This window comes from Haematobia irritans, chromosome 1, assembly GCF_050003625.1.
Source record: "Haematobia irritans isolate KBUSLIRL chromosome 1, ASM5000362v1, whole genome shotgun sequence".
NCBI lineage: Eukaryota > Metazoa > Arthropoda > Insecta > Diptera > Muscidae > Haematobia > Haematobia irritans.
The window spans coordinates 106086507-106113353 of NC_134397.1; the positions used below are offsets into that span (position 1 = coordinate 106086507).

At 37.7% G+C, this 26847-nt stretch overlaps 1 protein-coding gene across 2 annotated transcripts in view; it reads left to right on the top strand.

Annotated features, from left to right (window-relative positions):
* The window catches only part of Sec23 (transport protein Sec23), a 68123-nt gene extending 41276 nt beyond the window's left edge, over positions 1-26847 (top strand). Inside the window, exons 4-6 of one of the 2 annotated variants that reach the window (XM_075291319.1) lie at positions 21075-21623; positions 21806-21826; positions 26413-26847. In XM_075291319.1, coding sequence (XP_075147434.1) covers positions 21075-21623; positions 21806-21826; positions 26413-26502 — 660 coding nt within the window. In that variant the 3' untranslated portion in view covers positions 26503-26847. The remainder of the gene's footprint in view (positions 1-21074; positions 21624-21805; positions 21827-26412) is intronic. The other variant, XM_075291320.1, reaches the window with a different exon arrangement.

Sequence of the window (26847 nt, forward strand, 5' to 3'; positions counted from 1 at the left end):
TAAAATCCATTTTATTTCGCTTAAAACGATCCAAAAAACTTGAGAAATGTTCATTCTTATGCGTTTTTGATCGACTGTTAACAAATGCGGGACCCATCTTGCAGAAAGCTTTTTCATCTGTAATTCTAAAATAAAACCTTTAAACCTTTTTTATGTAAATATTTAATGACAGCACGCATTTCCAATTTTTCGATTGTAAACAAATTGCGGATGCGTCTTTTTTGAACACCTGTTTTTATATGAAAGAGTTGCCCGATCGAAACAAAATTTAACATGTGCTCATAACAGAGATGGAAGTTTCCAAAACACTTAACTTTTTTCTGTTTATACCGCGCTTTTTGTGCTGGGCTAAGAAGTTTCCGCCCTCGTATAACACAAAAAAAATAATTTTTCATCTAGACAACGCACCAGCACACAAGAGTGTTTTAACAATGGCTAAAATCAACGAATTAAAGTACGATATGCTAGACCACCCACCTTATTCTCCTGATTTAGCTCCCAGTGACCTTTACTTATTCCCAAATCTAAAAAATTCCTTGCTGGCAAGCGTTTTACCTCAAATGAAGATGCAATTACAGTTGTAAACCACTATTTTGAAGACCTTGAAGCAAAACTATTTTAATCAAGGGATAGAATTGCTAGAAAAGCTTTGGACTAAGTGTATTGAAGTTTCAGGAGATTATATTGAAAAATAAAAATATTTTTGAAAAACTATTCTCTTTCATTGATAGGCTAAGAAGTTTCCGAACCGCCCTCGTAATCGCTATGTTGATGTTATCTGAGCCACCAAGTCCATCATCAACATAAAAGTTATCCTTCAACATCTTAGAGCCGTATGGATATTTTATGGCATTATCTGCTCTTGTGCCGTATGCTACCTCCTGATTATTAATTGAAACTGATGATTACTTGGATGTATTAGTATCACTGATGCATCAAACACTACTCTTAGTTTCGTAGTTGGTAACCTTTTTCCAAAAGGCGTCATAGTGAAGTTCGTTAATGGTAAATAAGACGGCACGTTCAATGTAGCTAGGGCTCGCCGGAAAGGTCGGGGTTCTTGTCAAATTTACCATCAGTAATACCACTACCAGAAATAAACGTGCATTATAAAGGTTTAAAATCAGACTGAACCAAACAAAAAAAAAACATTACCTTAATTTCGGACACTAAGATGTTATTAGTGTCATAGCCCACTCCGACCAATGTTCCAAAAATCCTAAATTATGTTTTTATTGGAACCCCATTCTAAAAATCCCGCCTCTGTGGCTCTCCTTCGATTTAAAGTTAATTCAATTTATTATGATAACAACAAAAAAATTTGTTCAAAAATTAGATTCCTTAAATTTTTATAAGTAAATGAATAATATACAAAGGAAAAAATAATCAAGCAACCAAGTTATTAGGTAAATTTATAACAATTAGGAAACTGTATAGATGACCACTTACCCATTCAATGTACATGTGCGGAGGCCTTCGCTGTTGTGATTGATGCCAAACATTTTATAAATTCTATTAACTTGGTTAACAAAAAAAAATGGAAATAATTTTATAGATCTATTCACTATACTTTTACATATAAAAAATACAAAGCATAATACCTATTAGATTTTAATTAACTTAAGATTTAATTGAAATCAATTTGAAGGCTATAAATATGCAACAAAACAATTAAATATCACGTGACCGATCCCAATTTAACTCGAAAATTATTAACAATTTCAAGAAATAACAACAACTTCAAAATTATAATGGCAAAAAAAAGAAACAAATCGTAGAATTAACACAAGGTTAATCAGCACAATTAGCAATTAAAAAATTTCAATAGCAAGAACAATATTTTCTTTGTAAGAAAGATATTAAACATTAATAAAAATAAGCAAACAAAATCTCAATAACAGCTAGGTTAACAAAAGGATTTTAACCATTCAATTAAATTTTAATTGGAATAATAAAATTATTAATTTGATTCCTCCATAACTTTACAATCGAACACACTCGTGGTTTCAGCAATTGCCATCGAATTTTCTGTTAGCTATACAATGGCCCGTATAGTGTTGCCAGGCGATTTTTGATTCTTCCCCCAAATCTTAAGAAAACAAACCCTAAATTGGTCTAGGCTTTTTTCAAAAACCCCCAAAAAATTTAAGAATGTAAAAAGTACAAAGAGGGTCCCAAATTTCGTGAAAAAAATTCGGTAGTGATACACTTTAAATTAAATTAAATTTAACACAAATATATAAACTGAAAGAAGTGTTTTCTTTTCTGAGAAACGAAATTTTAGACAAACTAAGTTTTCGTTTGATGCTAAACAATTTTCTTTTCAAGTAAATAAAATATAAAATTTGCTCTTTAAGAATATACTTTATAACAAAAGACAATTTCGTTTGTTTAAAATTTCGTCCCTGAAGAAATTATTTTTTCTTTGGATGATATACAATATGTATATCAATTTAAAAAGCAGGCGTACTCTTAGGTTAGGTTTAGGTTAAAGTGGCAGCCCGATTAAGATTCAGGCTCACTTAGACTATTCAGTCCATTGTGATACCACATTAACTAAAAGTACCTATTACATATGGGCACTTCTAGTTTTAACCGTTGAACCTTCTCGATTATTTTCTTCTGTTGAACCAACCAGATTGTTCCAAAAACATTAGCAGACTGCTTAAGTTAACGTTTTCCAGGTCCGCTAGTAATCTGAAGCTATATGCCCCTAAAATTTGCTTACGCCTTACACAAAATGCAGGACACTCACACAAGAGGTGTTTTATTGATTCCTTTTCCTCCGCATCATGACAGCTCATACAATAGTCATTATACTTCGCACCAATAGTTTTTGCAAAATCGCCTATCAGGCAGCGACCCGTTATAGCAGATATCAGGAGTGATATCTGGCGTCTCGAGAACACTAGCATATCTAGTGTGCGGTTTAAGTTTAAATGGGGCCATATTTGCTTGGTGTCGTTACAACCCTTACAATTCTCCCATTGAACGTTTGCCATCATGACAGTCAGGAAGAGCTTGCAGGTAGCCAGAGGCACACCAACAGATTCTAGTTCCCCTGGAATATGTAAGGTAGTTCCTAGCCTTGCTAGCTCATCTGCTTCGCAGTTGCCCGGTATGTTCCTGTGGCCAGGCACCCATATTAGGTGAATATTGTGCTGCTCAGCCATCTCATTGAGAGATTTGCGGCAGTCGATGGCCGTTTTCGAGTTGAGTAACACAGAGTCCAAGGATTTTATTGCAGGTTGACTGTCTGAGTATATATTAATGCCCACATTTTTTGGAGCATTACTTCTCAGCCAATTCACCACTTCTCTTATTGCTAATATTTCAGCCTGAAAAACACTACAGTGATCAGGTAATCTTTTCGCTATTCGAAGTTCCAGATCTTTAGAATATACTCCGAAACCCACTTGGCCATCCAATTTGGAGCCATCAGTGTAGAAATCTATATATCTTTTATTCCCCGGGGTCCGTGTACACCACGCCTCACTGTTGGGAATTAGAGTCTCAAACTTTTTGTCGAAAAGTGGACTCGCCAAAGTGTAATCCACTACGTTAGGCACATCTGGCATTATTTTGAGGTCCGAACTGTGGCCGTAACTTTTTTCCGACCACAGCGATAGCTCGCGCAACCGCACAGCCGTTGTTGCAGCTGACTGTTTGGCCAAAATGTCTAAAGGCAATAGATGCTGTATGACATTAAGGGAGTTTGTTCCTGTCTTGCTGAATGCACCTGAGATACACAAGCACGCCATACGCTGAACTTTGTCTAAACTTGTCGGCTGGTGAAGTGCCGGCCACCAGACTACAACACCATATAGCATTATAGGTCTAACCACTGCCGTGTATAGCCAATGTACAATTTTTGGTTTTAGTCCCCACTTTTTCCCTATTGTCTTTTTGCACGAGTATAAAGCTACCGTTGCTTTCCTCGCCCTTTCTTCAATATTAAGCTTAAAGTTCAGCTTCCTGTCCAAAATAACGCCAAGGTATTTTGCACACTCCCTAAAGGGAATTTCAATACCCCTAAGGAAATGGGCCTAACCGTGGGAGTTTTGCGATCTTTGTAGTACATGACTAGTTCTGTCTTTGCAGGATTTACCCCAAGACCATTATCTTTCGCCCATTTCTAGTCATCCGGAGGGCTCTCTGTATAATATCTCTAACTGTTGATGGGAATTTTCCCCTGACTGCTAGCGCCACATCATCTGCGTATGCCACCACTTGTATCCTTTCTTTTTCTAGGGAAACCAGAAGGTCGTTTATAGCAACATTCCAAAGAAGAGGTGATAGAACTCCTCCTTGAGGAGTGCCTCTGTTCACATACCTTTGTATGTTTGCTTGCCCTAGTGTGGCTGAAATGCGTCTCTTCCTTAGAAGTTCGTCTAACAGCCTAAGTATACCTGGATCAACATTCAGAGTTGTCAGTCCATTTAATATCGAGCTCGGATGGACGTTATTGAACGCCCCTTCGATGTCTAGAAATGCCACGATTGTGTATTCTTTGACAGATAGTGAGCTTTCAATAAAGCTGACTAGTTCATGTAATGCGGTCTCAGTAGACCTGCCTTTCGAGTATGCATGTTGTCGTTTCGAGAGCAAACTTGAATCGACGCAAGTTCTAAGATAAATATCTATCATCCTCTCCAGAGTCTTAAGTAGGAATGATGATAAGCTGATTGGTCGGAAATCCTTCGCATTCGAGTGAGAGGCTTTTCCCGCTTTAGGTATGAAAACGACGTTTGATTCTCTCCACTTTCGTGGAATATATGCTAAGTTGATACATCCTATATATATCGCCGACAACCAGGGGATAATTCTGTCAGCCACCGCTTTTAACTCCGCCGGAGTAATTCCATCAGGTCCGGGGGATTTGAATGATCCAAAGCTATTTAACGCCCATTTTATTCTAGATTCTGATACAATTTCCACGATAGGAAACGACCGCTGAGCCACTGTGGCACCGCCAGTGCATGGTTCAACCGTCTGATTTCCGGGAAAATGTGTGTCCAATAGTACCTCCAGCGTCTCCTCACTGGACGTTGTCCAATTGCCCTCCGATGTTTTAATGAAACCTGGAGCGGAGCTCGTGGATGCTAGCACCTTCCGTAGTCTGGAAGCCTCGGACGTATTATCAATGCTGCTGCAGTAATCATTCCAAGATTTATGCTGAGCCTTTCTCAGTTCTCGCTTGTATCCTCTCAGATTCTTCTTGTAAGCGTCCCAATCCACAGGAGCTCTGGTGGACTTTGCTTTGTTAAAGAGCTTCCTGCACGATTTCCTCATATTACCTAACTCCGTAGACCACCATGGTGGTCGATTTTTTCCCCTTGGCTTCCCTTTAGGGCATGCAGCTTTCAGTGAAATGTTGAAGGCCTTAGTAATCCTCTCCACTGCGTGTTCGATAACTTGCACAGTGCTCATATTTGTCTCTGGTATTTCCGGTATCATCATATTGAACGATTCCCTATATCTATTCCAGTCAGCTTTCCTAACATTTGGCGGAAATATGGTCTTGGTGGTATGAACATCAAATTTGAAACTGATGTAGCGATGATCTGAGAAGCTGTGTTCACTTAAAACATGCCACTCAGATATCATTTCATTCAGTTCTTGCGAGGCCAAGGTGATGTCCAAAACCTCTTGCCTGTTTTTAGTGACAAAGGTTGGGGCATCTCCCTTGTTGCAAACTACCAGATTAGTACGCAAAATAAACTCTTTTAGCGACTCTCCGCTTGCATTAGTATCACTACTTCCCCATATACTATGATGCGCATTCGCATCGCATCCCATAATGAGTTTCGTCTTTGTTTTCAGTGACTCCTCAACTAAGGTCTTAACGGCACATGGAGGCATCTCCCTGTCATGTCCCATATAGACCGAAGATACCCAATATTTGCATTTGGCTATTTCTAAATTGGCAACGACAGTGTCTGCATTGCACATTGAAGGAAGCAGAAACAAGTTAAGCTCGTTTTTAGCAATTATACAGGCTCGAATTACATCATTACCAGTATACTGCAATAGTTTGAACCCCGGAGTACTTAATTCACATATTTTGTTTCTATAAACATATGGTTCTTGAATAAGAACTATGTCCCCTTTCATCAGGAGAACTTTTAAGGCAGCACATGCAGCCTTACAATGATGAAGATTTATCTGGAGGATCCGTAGGACCATCGAGATTTTCAACAACCGTCACATCAGCCGCTTCAATCGAGTCATCAAGAATGTCCTCTTCAGAGATATCGGTGACTCTCGCAATAACCATAGGTTGAACTTTGGTGAGTTCTGAGGCAGTAGAAGCCTCCTCACGCATACGGTATCTATCCATGTCTTCAACTTTGGTATCTCCCTCGGCGTACTCTTAAAATGCTTTCAGCTGCTAAGTTACATAAGATTGTTTTTAATTGTCTCAAATATTAAAAATGCCCTTTCAACAGAAGCTTTTAATAAAGATAACGGAAATAATGCTATTGCATACTTGTTTGCTTGCAAATTGCTCCACTTTATAAGGTCCAAGATATTTTTTTTACCCCCAAAAATCTCCCTAAATAAATGTTACCCCTAAAAATCCCCCTAAACGTGAAAAAACCCTAAATTTGGGGGGAAACCCCCTAACCTGGCAACGCTGGCCTCGTATCACAAGTTCCGCCAAGAAGCCCTTTTATGGCAATGGGTCTACAGTTTGTACCGTGTACAATTTTTATTACCAGCGTTATAAAGTATGGATGAAATTTTGATCGCCCCCCCTCCTGTAGCGAAATTTCAGATGGTGTCGAATATCAAAATCTGGGTAATAAATAAATTCATATAAAAACTAGTATATCGAATATAAAATTTTAATTTCACCTTCCGACTTTCCACCACGTGATCATTGTAAAATAAAATTTTTATTCAGGCACCAATAAATTTAATTATAAAACAATTATCTTCTTATTCCTTCGTGATAAATTGAAACAAAGTATATATTTCAATTCAATTCAATGCTCTTTATTGAATACATATTATTATTACTATTAGCTTAGAATATAATTTATATAACAATTTTTCGGGGATTCAACAAAGAATTTGTAATATTGACAATGTTGTGCACAAACGTCTGTCACCACAAAATAATTACTTGTTAAATTTCTTGGTTTACCAAGATTGCCTATAGTTATTCGCTAGTTTCAGGTATTTAACTAGATTCAGCCAATCATCCCTGCAGTCACCATTCAGAATTCCAATAATTTCCGCCGTGTTCAGTGTAGTTTTTTGAAAGTATCGTAGTCTAAATTCTCTAAATCCGGGACAAACTCCTAAAAAGTGTTGAAGTGTTTCTGGTTCTACCAAATTACATATATTGCAAAGTCTGTCCTGCTCAGTAGCTCCGTATTTGTTTCCATTTAATGTATTACTCCACATCGTGCTCTGAAAATCAGTCCAATATTTTCTAGAGAAATTTCATCAGAGATGTATTCTAAACCTCTAAAGTAGTTCAGGTCTCTATAAAGCCGACCACTTCTACTCTTTCTTTCCATGTTTTTATGGATATTATCCAATTTGATCGCTATTAATAGATCGTTTCCAACCATGTTCCATTGTTCTTTAATATTATCCATATTTGGCCAACATATGTTAAAGTACTGTGCTTTTAGCTTGAGTTCTTTAACCCAGAAAACTTCTTGATGTAGTAAGATATTTGTTAATAACTTTGGCAGTCTGCGATCAGAGTAATTCACAAGTATCTTTTCTATGTATTTAATATGCAAGCTTAGTGTATATATATGGCACTCCTCAGCAGCTGTTTCTAACATCAAAGCATAGTTCGGTGTATGTTTTGGTAGGTTGAGCACTTTTTAATAAAAAATCTCTGAAGCTTGTCCACTTCTTCGAAATTGCCAAAACCCCACACCTGCGCTGAATAACTTTGAATCGCTCTGCATACTGCTTGGTAAACTTTCCATTTGCTGGGTAAGTGTATCTGTGGATTTCTCATAATACTTTCCTATGTTATATTCAGTGCATTTTTCGTCTGCATATTTCTCTTTTCTAAATGCTTTGTGAAGCTCATCTTTGGGGTAAAGACGACACCTTCCTTCACTTCCACGAAATTTTTTAGTTCTTGGCACCTTTTTCTGTAATACAAATAATGTTGAAGAAATTATTCAATTTTATAATTTTTTTAAATTTTACCTTTCGCCTGGACGGAGAATCGAACCGAGGACCATACAGTTTGTAAGCCAACACACTACCACTGAGCTACGTAGCTGTTATAGTCACCAGAAGACAATTATCGTTATAAGTTACATTTATATAGCATAGTTTGCAGCGCCCACGAGCCCATGCAAACATAACATTATTTAACAGAAACATACATGTGTTGGCAACGTGGATCAGTGGTTAGCATGTCTGCCGTACATGCAAAGGGTCGTGGGTTCAATCCCTGCTCCGACCAAACACCAATTGTTTTTTTTTAATTTACACATTTATATTTATACTATATTAAATTTTTCTAACAGTGTAAGTATTTGTATTCGTTCGTTACTCGTATTTCAACTCCATTATACCACCATTTCTCATTTTGTCCTAGTCTGCCACCTTTCCGAAATACCATTATTTCTGATTTATGCATGTTTACTTCTAAGTTCCATTTGTTACAATATTTTTCCAAATTGTTGATCATCTGCTGCATTGTACCTGGATCATCTGCCAATACAACCATGTCATCCGCATAAAGCAGGACCCTTATATTGATACTATTGCAATATAACCCACCCTGAAGCTCATCATGTATATCGTTTATATACAATGCAAACAGCAATGGGGAGAGCAAACATCCTTGTTTCAAACCAGTTGTTGTAGCGAAGTATTCTGATATCTGTTCTCCAGTCCAGACAGGGTAGTGTGTTTTGGAATAAACTTTCTCAATAAATTTGACCAATTTGTAAGATAACTTGCTGGTCGCAGATATATTGGTATCAGGTTTATGATATTATCTTTAGAGTGTAGTTCAATTATTAATATTCCTCCCACTTTCTTGTCGCTTATTGTTATACCTGAATCTGCTAGCTGAAGACTCCTATTAAGGCACAACCTGTCGCCCTGCCGTTTGCTTTGCTCTTTGTCGCCGGCATATAGTAAAGCTTGTACCCTTTGAAAAATGCTCTGGATCTTTCCGATTTCTCTTCAGTTAAATGGGTCTCGATTAGGATAAAAATGTCAAATTCACATATGTAATTCAAAAATGATGGATATAAATATTTATTCTCTAATCCATTTATATTAAAAGATAAAATAGATATATTAGAATTATAAAAAGTAAATTAATTTATTTCCGGATTGGTTCTATCGTTCTCGTATGAGCCTTCCTCCACTAGTTTTTTGAAACACTTTCATTTAGGGGTTGATTGTTGTTCATTGTTACTTCCTCAATCATACTTCCATACAATTTCCTCAATTCTCCATATCCATCGTTTTTGCCAGCCATCAAGTGGTTGTTATTATCCCATACCAAATTTTTTATTTTCATCTTATCTCCTCTTATAGATATCTTATGCTCCTTGCTGACAGCTAATATTTTCTTCCTCAACTCGATAAATTTCTTTTTCATTTCCTGTCTCTCTGGGTCCATATCCCGTTCTACAAAAACTTTGGTTCCAGCTAGTTTCTTCGTATTTCTCAGCACTTCATTAACTGAAGATTCAGACGCTAGTTCAACAAATACTGCCATTAAGTTATTGTTTTCATAGAGCTTTCGTACACTAACTATGTTAGGTTCGATTCCCATTGTGTGTTGAAAAAGTTTTTTTACCTCCGTTTGAGGCGAATTATTGATAGCTAGTCCTGATATATATAGTTTCGTAGATGTTGTTGTTGTTGTAACAGTTTATTGTGATCTCATCCATTTCATGTTATACGCTTGGTACATCAGCTTGTTGGCAGATCAAGGAACTCTGCGACTAAGATGGGGTGTGTCCAGAGTGATCTGGTGGTAAGTCGGGTTGGTTTGGCTGGGCAAGAGAAAAGATGACGCGTGTCGTGTGGCCCTTGGTTGCAAATTGGACAAACGTCAGCTACGCTGTTATCAATCACCGATAAGTAGGAATTGAGGCGGCTGCACTTGCCTGATCTTAATTGGGCCAAAACTACCCTAGTCTGCCGTGGGAGGTCTCTTTCCTCCGGTGCTATGGGCGGTGGTCGGACTCCAAGAACAGGATTAACCTTGTAGCTTCTCACCGCTTCAGCTACAGTATCCTCATGAATCCTGTTCAAACCTGCCTGGTACGCTGCTTTATCTAGAGGCTCTCTTTTATAGCGCTGGATCTCGCGCTCTAGATTATGTATATCAACCCTTACGTTCCTGGGTGGTGGTTGTGTATCCATAAGATGGTGGTTTGGATGATTACTGCGATAACAACCCAGGAGATACTGCTTTGACAACATGTAGTTGTGTCTTCGCACAGGGATGATCTTTGTCTCCACATAAAGGTGATCCAGGGGTGTGCTGCGGAGTCACCCAGTCGCAGTTCTAAGAGCAGCGTTCTGGCAGGTTTGTATGTTATTCCACTGCGTATCACTGGTCTGCGGTGTCCACACTGGCGCTGCATAGTTTACCACTGACCGGCCAATTGCCTTATAAGTAGTTAGCAAGGTTTCTTTGTCCGCACCCCAAGTACTGCCGGCTAGTGACTTGAGGACCTTGTTTCTACCACGGAGCTTATTACAAATTGCAGTGGCATGGGCAGATGACCTAAAAAGGCTGTCGAATGTGACCCCAAGAATCTTGGGGTAATTTGTGGTCGGAATTATTACTCCATCGACTCTGATATTCAACTGCCTGCGCACTTCTGCCGTCCATGTAGTAAATAGTGTGGCTGAGGATTTGGTGGGGGATATCCTCAAGTTTCTCGCAGTGAAATAACTGGTAAGATTAGCTATGTAGACGTTCAACCGATCGCAAATGTCATCAACATTGGGCCCAGATGCCAAGATTGTACAGTCGTCCGCATATGATACAATCTCGACGCCGTCAGGAGGGGGTGGAATCGAGGACATGTAGAGGTTAAACAGTGCCGGAGATATCACCCCACCTTGGGGAACTCCCTGTTTAACTCTACGCGGTCTTGACTTTCTGTCCCTGAATTCCACGTACGACTGGCGTCCACACATATAATTCAGCACCCAACGCTTCGCTCCTGCCGGTAGGGACGTATTCTCGATGTCCTCAAATAATGTGGCATGGTTGACCGTATCGAATGCTTTCGATAGGTCAAGCGCCACGAGGACCGTCCTGTGACACGGCCTGGGCTGGTTAAGTCCCTTATTAATATGTGTCGAAATGGCATGTAAGGCTGTTGTCGTACTATGTACCTTACGGAATCCATGTTGATGGTGGGCAGCTGGAAAATTCTCCACAAGGCTGGGGAGGAGTAATGCCTCAAGTGTCTTGGCTACTGGCGAAAGAAGGGATATCGGTCTGTACGATTCACCTTTGCTCGAATTTTTGCCCGGTTTCAGTAGTGGAATCACCCTTCCCATTTTCCAGACATCGGGTATAATGTGTGATTCCAAAGACAAATTGAGGAGTCTGGTCAGGTACTCAACTCCCAGTATTCCCAGATGCTTCAGCATTAGCATTGAAATTCCGTCAGGGCCCAGCGCCTTAGATGGTTTCGCGCTGTTGATGACATTGGTAACTTCGGTTGCAGTAAATTGTGGTGTGTCATCGGCTCGGAGACCACGTACACGACGGGTGGCTCTCCTTTTCGCTCTATCACTCTCGGGATGCTCGACAAACTGTCGGTTGAAGTATTTGGCGCACCTCTTCGGATCAGTCACAGTCACGTCGCCAAATGTGACTGAAATCCCATCATCCCTTGTGGAGGGGTTCGAGAGGGCTCTAACTGTTGACCACAATTTACCAGTTCCTGTTCCTAAGTTACATTGCTTCAGGTGCTCTAACCAAGTGTTCCGCTTGTGCTCGTCGACTATCTCACTAATCTCTAGATTTAGTTCTCTGATTCTACGATCAGCAGGGTTAGCACGACGGCGTTCATCACGCTCGTCTGCGAGTCCCGCCGCTTCGGCTGGGAAGTTGGGCCTCACCTGGGCAATTCGACCAGCGGGTATGAAGCGAGCGGCTGCTGCGTTGATGATGTCCCGGAACTCCCTCTGGGCAACATGAACATGTGAGGGGGACGGGAGCTCACTGAAGCGGCGATCGGTGTATTCTCTGAAGCCTTCCCAGTTGGCTTTCTTTTGATTAATAAACGTCCGGCGTTCAGAGGTTATGAAATCGGAGGGTCGGTTGATGGTGAGAATTATGGGGAGGTGGTCCGAACCCAATGAAATGACGGGTTGCCAGGAGACGTCATTTATCAGACCAGGCGATGCTAACGATAAATCTGGCGAACTGCTGCAGTCACCCATAATTCTCGTGGGGGCCTCTTCGTTCACCGTGCAAAATGTGGAGTCGTCTATCTGCTCTGCCAAAGCTATGCCCCTCTGGTCATTACCCAGGAGAGAATGCCAAAGTTCATGGTGGGCATTAAAATCTCCTAGAACTAATCGGTTATGCCCGCTCAACAACCACTCAATGTTTGGGCTATAACCAGGAGCACAGCTAAAGGGTGATTTGTTAAGAGCTTGATAACTTTTTTTTAAAAAAAAACGCATAAAATTTGCAAAATCTCATCGGTTCTTTATTTGAAACGTTAGATTGGTCCATGACATTTACTTTTTGAAGATAATTTCATTTAAATGTTGACCGCGGCTGCGTCTTAGGTGGTCCATTCGGAAAGTCCAATTTTGGGCAACTTTTTCGAGCATTTCGGCCGGAATAGCCCGAATTTCTTCGGAAATGTTGTCTTCCAAAGCTGGAATAGTTGCTGGCTTATTTCTGTAGACTTTAGACTTGACGTAGCCCCACAAAAAATAGTCTAAAGGCGTCAAATCGCATGATCTTGGTGGCCAACTTACCGGTCCATTTCTTGAGATGAATTGTTCTCCGAAGTTTTCCCTCAAAATGGCCATAGAATCGCGAGCTGTGTGGCATGTAGCGCCATCTTGTTGAAACCACATGTCAACCAAGTTCAGTTCTTCCATTTTTGGCAACAAAAAGTTTGTTAGCATCGAACGATAGCGATCGCCATTCACCGTAACGTTGCGTCCAACAGCATCTTTGAAAAAATACGGTCCAATGATTCCACCAGCGTACAAACCACACCAAACAGTGCATTTTTCGGGATGCATGGCAGTTCTTGAACGGCTTCTGGTTGCTCTTCACTCCAAATGCGGCAATTTTGCTTATTTACGTAGCCATTCAACCAGAAATGAGCCTCATCGCTGAACAAAATTTGTCGATAAAAAAGCGGATTTTCTGCCAACTGATTTTGGTAATAAAATTCAATGATTTGCAAGCGTTGCTCGTTAGTAAGTCTATTCATGATGAAATGTCAAAGCATACTGAGCATCTTTCTCTTTGACACCATGTCTGAAATCCCACGTGATCTGTCAAATACTAATGCATGAAAATCCTAACCTCAAAAGAATCACCCTTTACCAACCGGCGGTATGTACACATTGTATAGCTCTATCTCGGCAGCCCCACACTTAACTGCTACCCCCATACATTCCATGTACGGGTCATTAGTGTCTAGCACAAGCGTGATAGGTCTATACTGCACGGAACGGTGTAATATGAAAGCCAGGCCACCACCTCCATTTCTTGTGCGATCCTTCCGTAGGACATTGTACCCATCACAATGTCGTAGGCTGCAGGTGGGATTCAGCTTTGTTTCCTGGATCGCCGCGACCCTTATCCTTTTCCGATTCATAAAGTCTACGATCTCACTACTCTTACCACGGAGCCCGTTGCAATTAAATTGCAAAAATGATGCACTCTCCGGAACTGGTACAACAATATTCGGTGTAAGATGCTGCGGCGGAGAATATTGTTGTGCGGGAGAAGTCGGTGGGGTCACATAATCAGATGACCCACTGCTGCTGTCATTGGCACAGCATCCTGCCACGAAGTCAGTTTGACTATACTCCCGCAGCGATGTTAGGCCGGAGCAATTCCGGAAGTGCACCCATTCCATGCACCGGTTACACCTCACCGAAACCGAGCGATGGTGAATTCGATTTCGGCAGACGGCACAGTACCATGGTCCGGGGTTTTCCTCTATCCCGGCTCGGACCAAAAGCAGGCGGAGAAGGCTCCCCGGGATGCACCTTCTCCAACACGAAAAAATGGACGAGACAACACGTACACTGAGGTGGCAGCCGCTGGCCGATGGCTGGTATCCATCGGGTCAATCCGGTGCGTAGAACCCGCCGCCGTGGGATTGAGTTTCGTAGATTGTATGTTTTGCTTTAGCCATCTGATTTCTTTTCTTTGCGTTTGGTTTTTGAGGTACTCATTTTCGCTTCTCAAAGAGTTTATTTCCGAGTTTAATGAGCTTAATTCTGTTTTTAAATCATCAAAATCGGATTTAGTTGGAAGGTTTTTAAGTCTATCATCAAGATTCGAATTAATCGTGTTTCTAATTAATGCAACAAGATCTGCAGGTTCCATGTTAATCTTTTTTGCCACACTGTGTTTTTCGGGAGACATTTCTAATAATTTTCGTTTAAGGTGGGTATTAAGTTCGAGTTTAGCAGCTAAAATCGTCATTTGTTCACGATTACTTTTCTTTAATAATCCATTTTAAGGTATACAAGGTTTTTAAAAATGTACTTTGGGCTATTCCCCATCAAGTTATAATAAAATTTGCAACAAATATTTATAATTTTATTCCTTTTTCTTACTGGTATAGTTTTCACATTAGCGATTTTAGCGGCTAAACTCGAACTTAATACTCACCTTTAGGCGTGTTATTCCTATTCTCCATGCGTACGTTAGATCGCCCCTTTAACTTTTAAAAAGCTTGTAAAAAACATTAGCATATCTTGGGGCGTAATAATAAAAAATCAGGGTTGTATCTATGAGGATAGTACGTTTTTTTAGTACAATACTTGTTATTGGCAACACGATTAAACTTTGGGTGTTATCGATATCAGTATCAGCTGCGTGTTTGAAGAAAGAGCACAGCTGTTGTTATTAAGCCGAGTTGGTGGTGTTAGTAAATGTTTACACTTTCCAATGAAGCTCTTATTTTTTGTGAAAACAATCTCAGGAAAATTGTTTAATATCAGCTCACCGGTGTGCAGGTTCCTCCAACGTCGAGTACAATAGATTCTTGGTGATAAAAATAAACCGATCGATGAGTTTCAATAGTCCCGAGCCAACATTTTACATGTAATTTACAAATCAATACGGAGCCCTAGGCAACACAGCCGGCAAGTTTAATGTAACCAAAGTATATATTGGCCAGAATAATAAGTAAGGCCCTGGAGTCTTATTAATTTCATTTTCAACTGCCTGGTTAATTGATTCTTATTTTATAACTATTGGCACTCAACTAATATCACTGGCTTCTTAACTTGAGCTCGATAACTTAATAAATTAATTTTCAAAGGGAAGAAAAAAACGAAATCACTGTTTCTACTTTAAAAATTATGAATGAAACTCAGGGAGATCAATAAAGAATCGTTTATCAATGATTTGCAAGCATATCTAAGTCTAAGATCATTCATTGCAATCGAAGATGTTCTTGCGGGAGGAGAGTGAAGGGAAAAAAGCACATGAATGGAATATTACATGAATGAATGAGATGTTTGAACCAAAGCATGAATGAATATAAAGAAGAGTGTGCTAAGGTAATAGTAACTTTCTCTTGAGTTATTATCAACATTGTACATTAAGGTGGGTCAGATATCGTCACATGCTATATGGCTTTAGCACACAATGATGTGGAATGAAATATTTAGGATCCATTAGATCATCAATCTTGACTCGGTGCATGTGCCCAAGTCTTTCATAAACTGCACATATTGGGCGCGCAAATCGGCATTCTTCAGCAGACGTTACTCTAAACCCATAAATCGATTGTACGCCATAGAGCCTGTGGGATTTCTCGAAATGGTAAACTTACAACAAACCTGCCACTTTTATTGATTGCCACGTGGTGAGCAATTTCCCACAATCATTCAATAGCTTCATCAAGCGCCTTATCACTATCGAAAACAGCACAGGTGGGCGTTGACAAACATCTTTCAGTATTATTGTTTCGCAGTGAACCTCCCACGATCCACTCGAGAGCAGTATTTTGAAGAACTGGTACATTGTCTGAGAGTTTTATAGTGCCAGGTTGCATCAAACTGAAGAAAAACTCTGTTCCATGTAGAATATCTATCTTACTTTGTTTATTGAAGTGCGGGTTTGCAATTTTAATATGAGGTGGAAAATTCCATTCGGATATATCTATATCGTGATTCTGTTGTGGAGGAATTATTGTAGGCAATATATATGCTTCCAAATTTTTAATTGAATATTTTTTAAAACTCAGTTAAAATTTTAATTGGAAAATTTTTCGTGAATTTTTTTCTGTGCACAGTCTTTATTTTCTATCTTACTTTGTTTATTGAAGTGCGGGTTTGCAATTTTAATATGAGGTGGAAAATTCCATTTAGATATATCTATATCGTGATTCGGTTGTGGAGGAATTATTGTAGGCAATATATATGCTTCCAAATTTTTAATTGAATATTTTTTAAAACTCAGTTAAAATTTTAATTGGAAACTTTTTCGTGAATTTCTTTTCTGTGCGTAAATCATATGGTCTATGGCACCACACATTGCACATTTCGAGTTTAGTCGAATGGTTTATGGCACCACACATTGCACATTTCGAGTTTAGTCGAATTGTTTCTATCTTTCTGGCCTACAGCATCCATTGTCTGGAACTGGCGTTTCAAAAACTTCAACAAAGTCTCTATTTTCGGTGTTTCTTTCGGATTCTGTAATGACTGCTCGAATCGAATATGCAAACTTCTATCCAATTTCCTTATGAGCGATCGTATTTGAAGTAGCATTTGGTTGTGTTAATATCTTATCTATGAGAGTAGCTACGATAACCCTTTTGTTATCGTACCTTTCTTTCGACCATGCCGAGTTTTAGTTGGCTTCAGTGGTCGTCAAATGACTGATCAATCTTTCAGCTTCTCCGACGACATGCGATTTCAGGTACCACATCTTCTGAATTGCCGGTATGCTTGTATTATGAACCATCGTCGAAAATAGGTCATAAAACTGGCTCCATTTGCCATAATCGCCGTCGAATTGTGGGATTGTAATTGATGAGTAGTTCATTGGTTGAGGAGCTAATTCGGTATTCGAACTGACTACAAGAACTTGAAGACTTCTAAGTTTCTCAAGAATTACATTGACTAATTTTTCGTAATCCTCGTGAATCGTCGTCGTGGCTGCCACAGAATCGGGTAGTAGTTCCATTGTAACAAATGCTCTAGGTGTCTCCAACGACTATCAATAGTGTGTATCTGCACTTTGCATAACTGTGGAGACGCATTTGCAGGTGTAATGATCTCCACATATGATCGTAAAGTATTCATATTTATTTGAAATTTTCTTATTAGTCGGGTTACTTCGTCTGTAAATCCTCCAGAACAAGCTCCAATATTTGTTCCGAGAACATCATCAACTGTATGTTGATCTATATTCATTTGTTTATCAGCTGGCGTTTTTTGTCTCAATCTGTCAGACTCTGACTGGAATAGGGCAAGGAACTCATGTGCGAGCGACCGCACCTTCTCGTAAAACCCAGTTTCGAAACAGTCAACACCTTCCTTTTCCATGACGGCCAGTCGAAGTTTTCCGCCATTTTCATCAAATCTAGCCCAATCCTCAAACAGAGCTCGATATCTTGCTTCGTAACAGGACGACTTGTCCTTCCTGCTATCCGAATCCTTCTTAAAGTTACGGATAATTTTTTGGATCTTTTCTCCAAGATCACTCTGTTCTTTGAACAGTTCCTCAGTAGACATTTTATTAGGCCTTCGTTTTTGTCTTCTTCACCAAGTAGTTTGCCACCCAACGTCGTCCCTTTCTAGTCTTTACCAACTTTCACACGAAGTTGCTTATACTCGCCACCACACATGACGATGCGTTGATTGTTTCTGAGTCGCGACACTGCGTCGGATTCCTTGTATTCTGAACTGCGCGTTCTAATATGTTCACTTGCAGACTCAAGTCCTTACCACTGGTGGGGGGGAACTCGAATCTGGAAGTGTTAGGGGTCACCAAATGTTTTGTCACACACACACATGTTTTTGTAAACTCGTTAGTGGTAACCAATTCGAACACATTAATCCGAACTGACACTAACCCTTTTGTTTATGTAACTTCCAGCACTTGTAACTGGAAAGCAGTCAAATAACACAATGGTCGTAATTTCAATTGAATAACTGACAAAATTTTTTGATTTCCAATTGTATATATACCTATGAAATAGTTACATTGTTGCCTTTGCGTTGTACCAGAATTCATGAGTTTGCATATTGTAGTGTTCCACATGTCGGCCAAGTTAGTTTTGGTGAATAGGAAAATTTGGTAGCATGATCTGCTTACTCAGTAATTATCGTCCAACACTCACAAATATGAGACACTTGATCATTGACACCAATAAAATATGTTGAACTGAACATAAATTAAATATAAAACCAAAGAAGTAAAATATGCGGAAATGTAAAAAACTAACCTATGTGTTGTAATGTGTTCTACTAAAACAAAATTCGACGCATTAAACAATTTAAGATTTATACACCCAAAAAATTGCCGCTAATAGGAGAGATTATAATATATATATATAATATTGCAAATACTGAAATAAACTTCTAAAATAAAATAATAAAACATTTCTTTCAAAGAAAAAAATCAAAATAATCACAAAAATTTGATAAAATAATATTTTTTGTTTTAATTTAGTAGATTTTTGGCACGAGTGGCAACCGTGCTCAAAAGTCAGTCGTGAGCATTATTGCCAAAGACACCATATAACTATCTCGTCTCCATCTGGGTGTTGAAAACATATGCACGAACTTATAATACCCTGTCCCACAGTGTGGCACAGGGTATAAACAGCCGATATCTATAAAAACGTACTAATTTGATTTTGTGGCCCCAAAGTAAACCTACGATCCCCATTTTAGTCAAATCCAATGAATGTGGAGGCTTCTATGCGCTCAAGAATAGGTTTATGTAAGGGTATATCAATATCTGGTTTGACAGGATTCATATTTCGAAAGGGATCCCAAATTCTAGCAAATGGAATGAATATTTCGGACTGGCAAAAAAACATTAGAGCCCTTGCCAAAACCAGTATAACCTTTTAGAAAACATTGAATATTCTTTATTTTGTTTAAATATATAGTTAGTTACAAAAATATAAAGTGTTTTAAAATTTTGGTTTGGCCTGAGTCGGAGTCGAGCAAAATTTTTACGACTCCGACTCCAGTAAAATCTTCAGACTCCGACTCCACAGCCCTGATATTAATAATAATCGAAATTAAACAAGTATATACAGCAGTAAGTTCAGCCGGGCCGAATCTAAAATACCCACCACCATGAATCAAATATAATAGTTTACTTTGAAAACTCTTTGAAGTGGGTTACTTGATAATATATAGACTTTCAAGGGGTTTGATGACAAATATTCTCCAAAGCAAATCAGTTCAACCAGTATGCTTCCCGAAGATAAATTTAAATATTCTATTCTACATATCGTGTAAATGTTGAAATAAAGCCGTGATTAAAATCTTAAATCTGTAGATTTTTTCCTCCTTTATTTAAAAGACTACGAGGAGTGAAATCTGAAAATTTTACTTTCAGTTTCAAGCAATTTTCATGATCAGTGCGCCTGCTATACACTGAAAGAAGAGTTCTTTTCCGAGGAACGAAATTTTAGACAAACAAATTTTAGAAACAATCGTTGAATCGCTTACCTAAAATTGGGATTAATTTGCTCAAAGCAAAAATACTTTGTACGAAAAGAGAATTTCGTTTGTCTAAAATTTCATTCCGGAACTAAATATTTTTTCTTTGGGTGTACCCTAAAGAAGTTAAATCGGTCTATATCGATACCTTACCAAATGGGCCGGTAAATATAAATGCGATACAGATTTTTGAGGGTCTAAAATACCAGTATATTTACATTTTCGGGCAAATCGGATAAAAACTACGGTTTCTAGAAGCCCAAGGAGTTAAATCGGGACATCGGTCTATGTGAGGGCTATACAAAAACATGGGTCGACACACACCATAATCGACTCACCTATTTGTGGTTGGCAGGATTCTAGAAGTCCTAGGTGTATATGGGAGCTATAGCAAAACATGGATCAATACTCACCATCTACGACACACATCTTAATGGTCCTCAAATACCTCTAGAATTCCAACTTCAGACCAATTCGGTAAAAACTACGAATTTAGTACTGGCCCCTGCACCATGAACTTTTATCAGTGTGAAGAAAATATTTAGTGATAAAGTAATCACAAAACAAGAACTAAATAAAAAGGATAAAAATATCCATGATGCGGGAGTAGGGTTTATAATCGACTGTTCGGCATATATGTTTGTATGAATTTATTTCGGCATAAGCCGGCTATCATGTAAAACCTTTTTTCGGAAGGTTCAAGTGTGGTTTACTTTTGGGTTTAGTGAACTGCCTGAATTTATTCTGATAATTGGTTGATAGTTTTGCTGCAAGTAGAGGATGCTGATGAAGAATGTGGTAATTCCGAAACGTGCGTCCATCCAACCATCTTGCAGTCTATAGGGCTTTGCCCAAATAAATTTGACAAACATTCTTTTCCTCTGTTGGTTAAGCTAAACTTGTAGTTTAGTCAATGCATGGTTTTAAGCTGAAATCAAAAACAACAACAATGATTAAAGAAAAAAAGCAACAATAACAAAACGAATGAAAAGTGTATTTTTTTATTTCAACTTTTTTTTTTAATTTTTAATAGTCAAGTATTCATCTTTTTCATAATTCGAAAGAATCGATTTTTTTTCGTCTACACCAGAGCTTCCTAGTCCACATTTGCTTTGCGTCTTTTTTATGTGATTTTGGCGATTTCTTTCTTTATAATATATAATTAATCTATTGTTACATTTCTTATTTTACAGTGCCAAAAGTTCGGTGAATACAGCAAGGATGATCCTAATAGCTTCCGTTTGGCTCAAAACTTTTCGTTATTCCCCCAATTCATGTACCACTTGCGTCGATCACAATTTTTGCAGGTTTTCAATAATTCGCCCGATGAGACCACATTCTATAGACACATGTTAATGCGTGAAGATTTAACGCAATCTCTCATTATGATACAGCCTATATTGTATTCATATTCATTCAATGGACCACCAGAACCTGTTCTGCTTGACACATCATCTATTCAACCCGATCGTATTCTCTTGATGGATACTTTCTTCCAAATTCTCATATATCATGGTGAAACTATAGCACAATGGCGTGCACTAAAATATCAAGATATGCCTGAGTATGAGAATTTCAAGCAACTATTGCAAGCACCCGTAGATGATGCACAGGAAATTCTGCAAACCCGTTTTCCAATGCCACGCTATATTGATACAGAGCATGGGGGCTCACAGGCACGCTTCTTACTATCCAAAGTAAATCCCTCGCAAACACACAACAACATGTATGCATATGGTCAGGTAAGTGAATATCAAATATTTTTTAATATTAAATTACTTAATTTATTATTTCTATAATCATCGTTCATTAAATTTCTAAAATTTTATTTTGTTTTAAATTACTTCGTCCGCGTTTGTTGTCCACGCCATTGTGTTGTACTCGAATAAAATGTTTTGATTTTTTATAAATCGAAATTCCTCAGCCTCCTATTGGCCAGTCAACGGTATTTATTAATTGTTATTATTTTTTATTTGCCTAAGAAGGATTATACATGCTTATATGACCGGTGAAGGTTTAATTTTATATCATTTAAAATTGGTGTTGGTATTTTTTCTTTCCCATTGGATGGTTACTATGCCATGTATTGAACGTTTTGGAAGCAGTGTATTCTTTTTTTGATTAGACATATGACTCGAAACCAATATTCATAAAATTAAAGCATATAATTATGGCAATTTACTAGTTTTCTGGAATATAGCGGTAGACTATTGCTTCTATATACTTTTATTATTGTGCATTTATATTAGTTTAAGAAAATTCAAACTTTTATTTTCTTTTTAATTGCAAATTGTTCAGTTTATCTTATATGTAGCATTTTCACTTCAAATGAAACCTTTTTAGAAATGAAAAAAGTTTCATTTGAAATGAAAAAGGTTTCATTTCATTTGAAAAAGGTTTCATTTGATTTCTGTTGAGGTTTTTATATAAAAGAACGATTTATTATTTTAAATATTCACAAAAACACTGAATAAAATTTTCAGTATTTGAAATAAGCAATTTCAATGTACAAACTACTGAGATGAATATAATACATTAAAACAAGTAGTTTTATTTGCGAGTGTATCACTACAACATCTCTCCTTATTTAAAAAGTTTTATAGTCCTTCATCCAATAAGGAGGCTTACGATTTCTTCCCAGTTTTTCAGATTCGGTTTTGATGGGATGCATTTCTTCAACTTGACTAATGGAAACATTTTCGTCATCGGGACTGTGTGTGGAATGGAATGAAGATTCGTGATCACTTCCAACTTGCACTTCTTGAGATATGCCAGATATTTCATTAGATGGAATTATGTCCGCTTCTTCCGTTGAAATTGTACCAGCTACTGCCGTATTTCCTGTAGAGTTAAATACACCTTCCCTAGATTCACCCAACATAGTATTATTTTGGGGACACAATTGAAATATTTCGAATAATAGTTGCGTCGGATCTTGATTATTTTCATTCGAATTGTACCGTTTCTTCAATTGGTTAGCATGAGAACGAATTAATTTGTGTTTTCCTTGGTCATGTATAAGTAAATTATAATTGACTGTACCAATTCGTTCCACAATATTTCCTTGTATCCAAAAGTATTTATTGTTTCTGTATACTTGAGCGTAAACCATTTCATCAATGTTAAAATGTTTTGATTTCGCTCCATGCTTCTTGTTGTACATATTTTCCTGTTTAAGGTCACGTTTTGTTACAATTTCTTTTGGTTTAGGCTTCAGCAATTCCAGTGTTGTTCTCATCTTTCTATTTAGGAACAATTCCGATGGAGACTTTGAGTTGGATCGTGGTGTAGATCGATATGTTTGGAGAAAAGTTTCCAAATTTTCCTTACTTGTCCCTTCGTCTTTAAGTTTCGACAACGCTCTTTTCAAAGTTCCTACAAACCGTTCTGCCTGACCATTAGATTGAGGGTGATAAGGTGCTGTTCTGATATGCTGTATTCCACGTCGCTTATAAACTTTGAAAATTGAGCACTTACAAATTGTGTACCATTGTCAGAGACAATGGTTTCAGGATCACCATACCGGGAAAATGTCTCAGACAAACAACCTATGATAGTTCAAGATGTAATATTTGAAATTTCATAAATGTCAGGCCATTTTGAATAAGAGTCTACGATTACAAAGTAGTAGAGACCTTTGCAGGGCCCAGCAATATCAATGTGGATGCGCTCCATTGGCTTATTTGCTAACGGACATGATTGAAGTGTATGTTTTACAGGAGCCACACTGGAAATCGCACATTTATGACAGTTTCTGACATAGTTAACAATGTCTTCATCGATCATTGGCCAGTAAACATGGCTTCTTGCTAATGCCTTCATCCTCTCTTTTCCCGGATGACCTCGATGAAGTTGCTTTAGAATGCATTTTCTTAATTTTATTGGTACCACAATTCGGTCGTTTAAAATGAGACATCCCTGGACAATAGATCTTTTCTTGTAAAATAGGCTTTTAATTCCGGAACATCATTGCTATTCCAACCTTTTGTAATAGCGGATTTGACCGTTTGAATTGTTTTACATTTTTCTGTTGCCTTTTTTAACATATTAAATGTAACGGGCAAGTCACTAAAATGATCATGTAAAACTGAGGAGCAATCATCTTCTTATTTGGCACACGCTATAACAATGTCCTCCTCTGACTTTATAGTTGTATCAATTAGTCGAGACAAAACGTCTACACATCCAAAGTCCTTTGTGTTGATGTACTTGATCTTGAAATCATACATCATTAGTGTTAAAGCCCAACGTTGAAGTCTGTTAGCAGCATAAGCCGGTATTCCTGTTTTGCTACCAAAGATTGTTAACAATGGTTTATGATCGGTGTATAAAATAAACTGTCTTCCAAATATGTACCGATGGAACTTTTTGACAGCAAAAATTAGTGCCAAACCTTCCTTTTCGATTTGAGAGCAGGAGTTAGAGTACGGGAGGCATGCATGATTAATTTTTCCGATCCATCGGGATATATGTGACATATGAAAGCTCCAAGGCCTTTTCCAGATGCATCAGCTTCCACCTTTATCTGTAAATCTGGATTGTAATGTGATATCATTAAATCAGAATTTAAAATATTTTTAAATTTGTTGAAAGCATCTTGGCACTCTGATGTCCACTCAAACTTGCTATCGCTTTTCAACAATTTGTCAAGTGGAGCTCTTAATTTGCTCATTTGACTTATAAATTTTGAGTAATAATTTATTGAACCGAGGAACGAACGAAGTTCTGATTGGTCTTTTGGTACCGGTAACTGAAAAACAGCGTTTATTTTCTCCGGATCTGGCCTTAAACCTTCTTGTCCATAACCTCAGGGGAAATATCATTTCGATTTACTTGGCAGCAAATTGAACTTATTGGTTTATCCCATAACTGAAAAATTTCGAGCCAATCTGTACCAAAGATGTGAAGTGTATTGATATCTACAACCGAAAGCTTGCAGTTTCGTTCCCCAAAACTACTTGACAGTCAAACTCAGCAATAATTTTTATTTGATCGTTTGATGCGCTAGTGACAAAACGATTTTTAAAAATTTTACCTGGCCTACCCATTTTATTCCAAACTGTTTTTCCGATCATGGATATATCTGAGGCTGTATCAATCTGGAGCTTGATGTCATAACCGAAACCGTTTTGTTTTATGGGTATACTTTTGATGTTGACCTTTACAAATTTCCGTCTTGAAACGTGTGAAACTTGATTAACTTGAACAACATTTGTTTGTGTACCGTATTTGTTCTTGCGATTCTTGTTCTTTTTGTAGCCGGTGAACTCGTTCCTTTTATTTTGACCAACCTTCTTTGATGGTTTGCAATAGCCATCTTTATGACCGACTACATTGTACTCGTTGCATTTGTGATTAAGGGAAATTACAATATTTTGCGTAATGCATGGAACCACAATTCCAGCAAGGGGTTTTTGGAATTCCTTTGGCATCGTTTGGTTTGGTCTTCTGGTTAACTTTTGTTTTAATGGCATTAACTGTAGCAACACTGTCTTCTACCATTGCAGTATCACGCTTAAAGTTCAATAATTTCTGTGCACTAGAGAGTAATTTGTCGAATGTTTGATTTGACTCGTCTTCTAGAAGTGATAATGCGTTCATCCTAATTTCAATATCCGAATGCGATTGTAACCCACATACAAAAACTAAACATTTGAATTGGTCAGCATTCATTTGAAATAATTGAAAGCGTTCACAACATTCGTTAATTCTAGCAGCATACGACACTAAGTCCTCTTGTGGACTTTTGGTTATTTGAAGACACTTGTATCGGACACTGAATAATGAGCTATGTACACCAAACATAACTTTTAGAATCCTAACAGATTCTACGAATGATAGGTCTCGAGGATTCTTTGGTAATATATACGATGCATATTTTGCATGTGCAGTACTATCCTATTTCCTCATCAAAAGACGGACTTGACCCAAATCTCCTAGATCTTTCCCTTCAACTACGAATATATCCTCATGACGATTGTACCATGAATCAAATGTTTTGTAATTCGATGGCTCATAAGAAAATTCAGCAATGCTATTAGCCAATTTTTCCATTAATACGTCATTGTTTGGAGATTTATTTGCTAATTGGGCCAGAATCTCGCTTTGCTTTTGCAACAATTGTAGAAGATTTTCGTTGACTTCCATTTTCCTCGTCGCCACAATTGTTGAGGTTTTTATATAAAAGAACGATTTATTATTTTAAATATTCACAAAAAGACTGAATAAAATTTTCAGTATTTGAAATAAGCAATTTCAATGTACAAACTACTGAGATGAATATAATACATTAAAACAAGTAGTTTTATTTGCAAGTGTATCACTACAACAATTTCAAAAGGGAATCATTTGATTTGAAAAAGGTTTCATTTGATTTGAAAACGGATTCATTTGATTTGAAAAAAGGTTTCATTTAAAATGTAAAAAGTTTAATTTGAAGTGAAAATGCTATAATGCAGTTCAGCTTAACAACTATCTGTTTTTTCGTTGTAATATTTACTAATATTTTGTATTTTTCACATAATTTTATAGGATGGTGGTGCTCCGGTTCTCACAGATGATGTATCACTGCAACTTTTCATGGAACATCTGAAAAAATTGGCCGTCTCTTCGACTACATGAATTTTCGTACTGAAATGTTTGTGTCATCGTTTGATGTTAAGTTTACGATATATATTAGAATTTGCAGCCAATAAAATAAGACGGTATTTATCAAGGCTGTAGAATTTGTTCGTACATTGTGTGGCTTGTCTTTTGATTAATTTTATCAGATACGAAAATTAAGGTTAATATTAAGCGATTCACAATTGAAGAGTAATTCTAATTTTCATGATTATAGTAATTTTGATTTTGAAAAACATATAGAGATGAATATTTAGTATAAATTGTAAGACTACGGAAGATTTACGTTTAAAAATTATATAATAATAATTCATATAAATAAAACAGGCAATTGTTTGATTACAA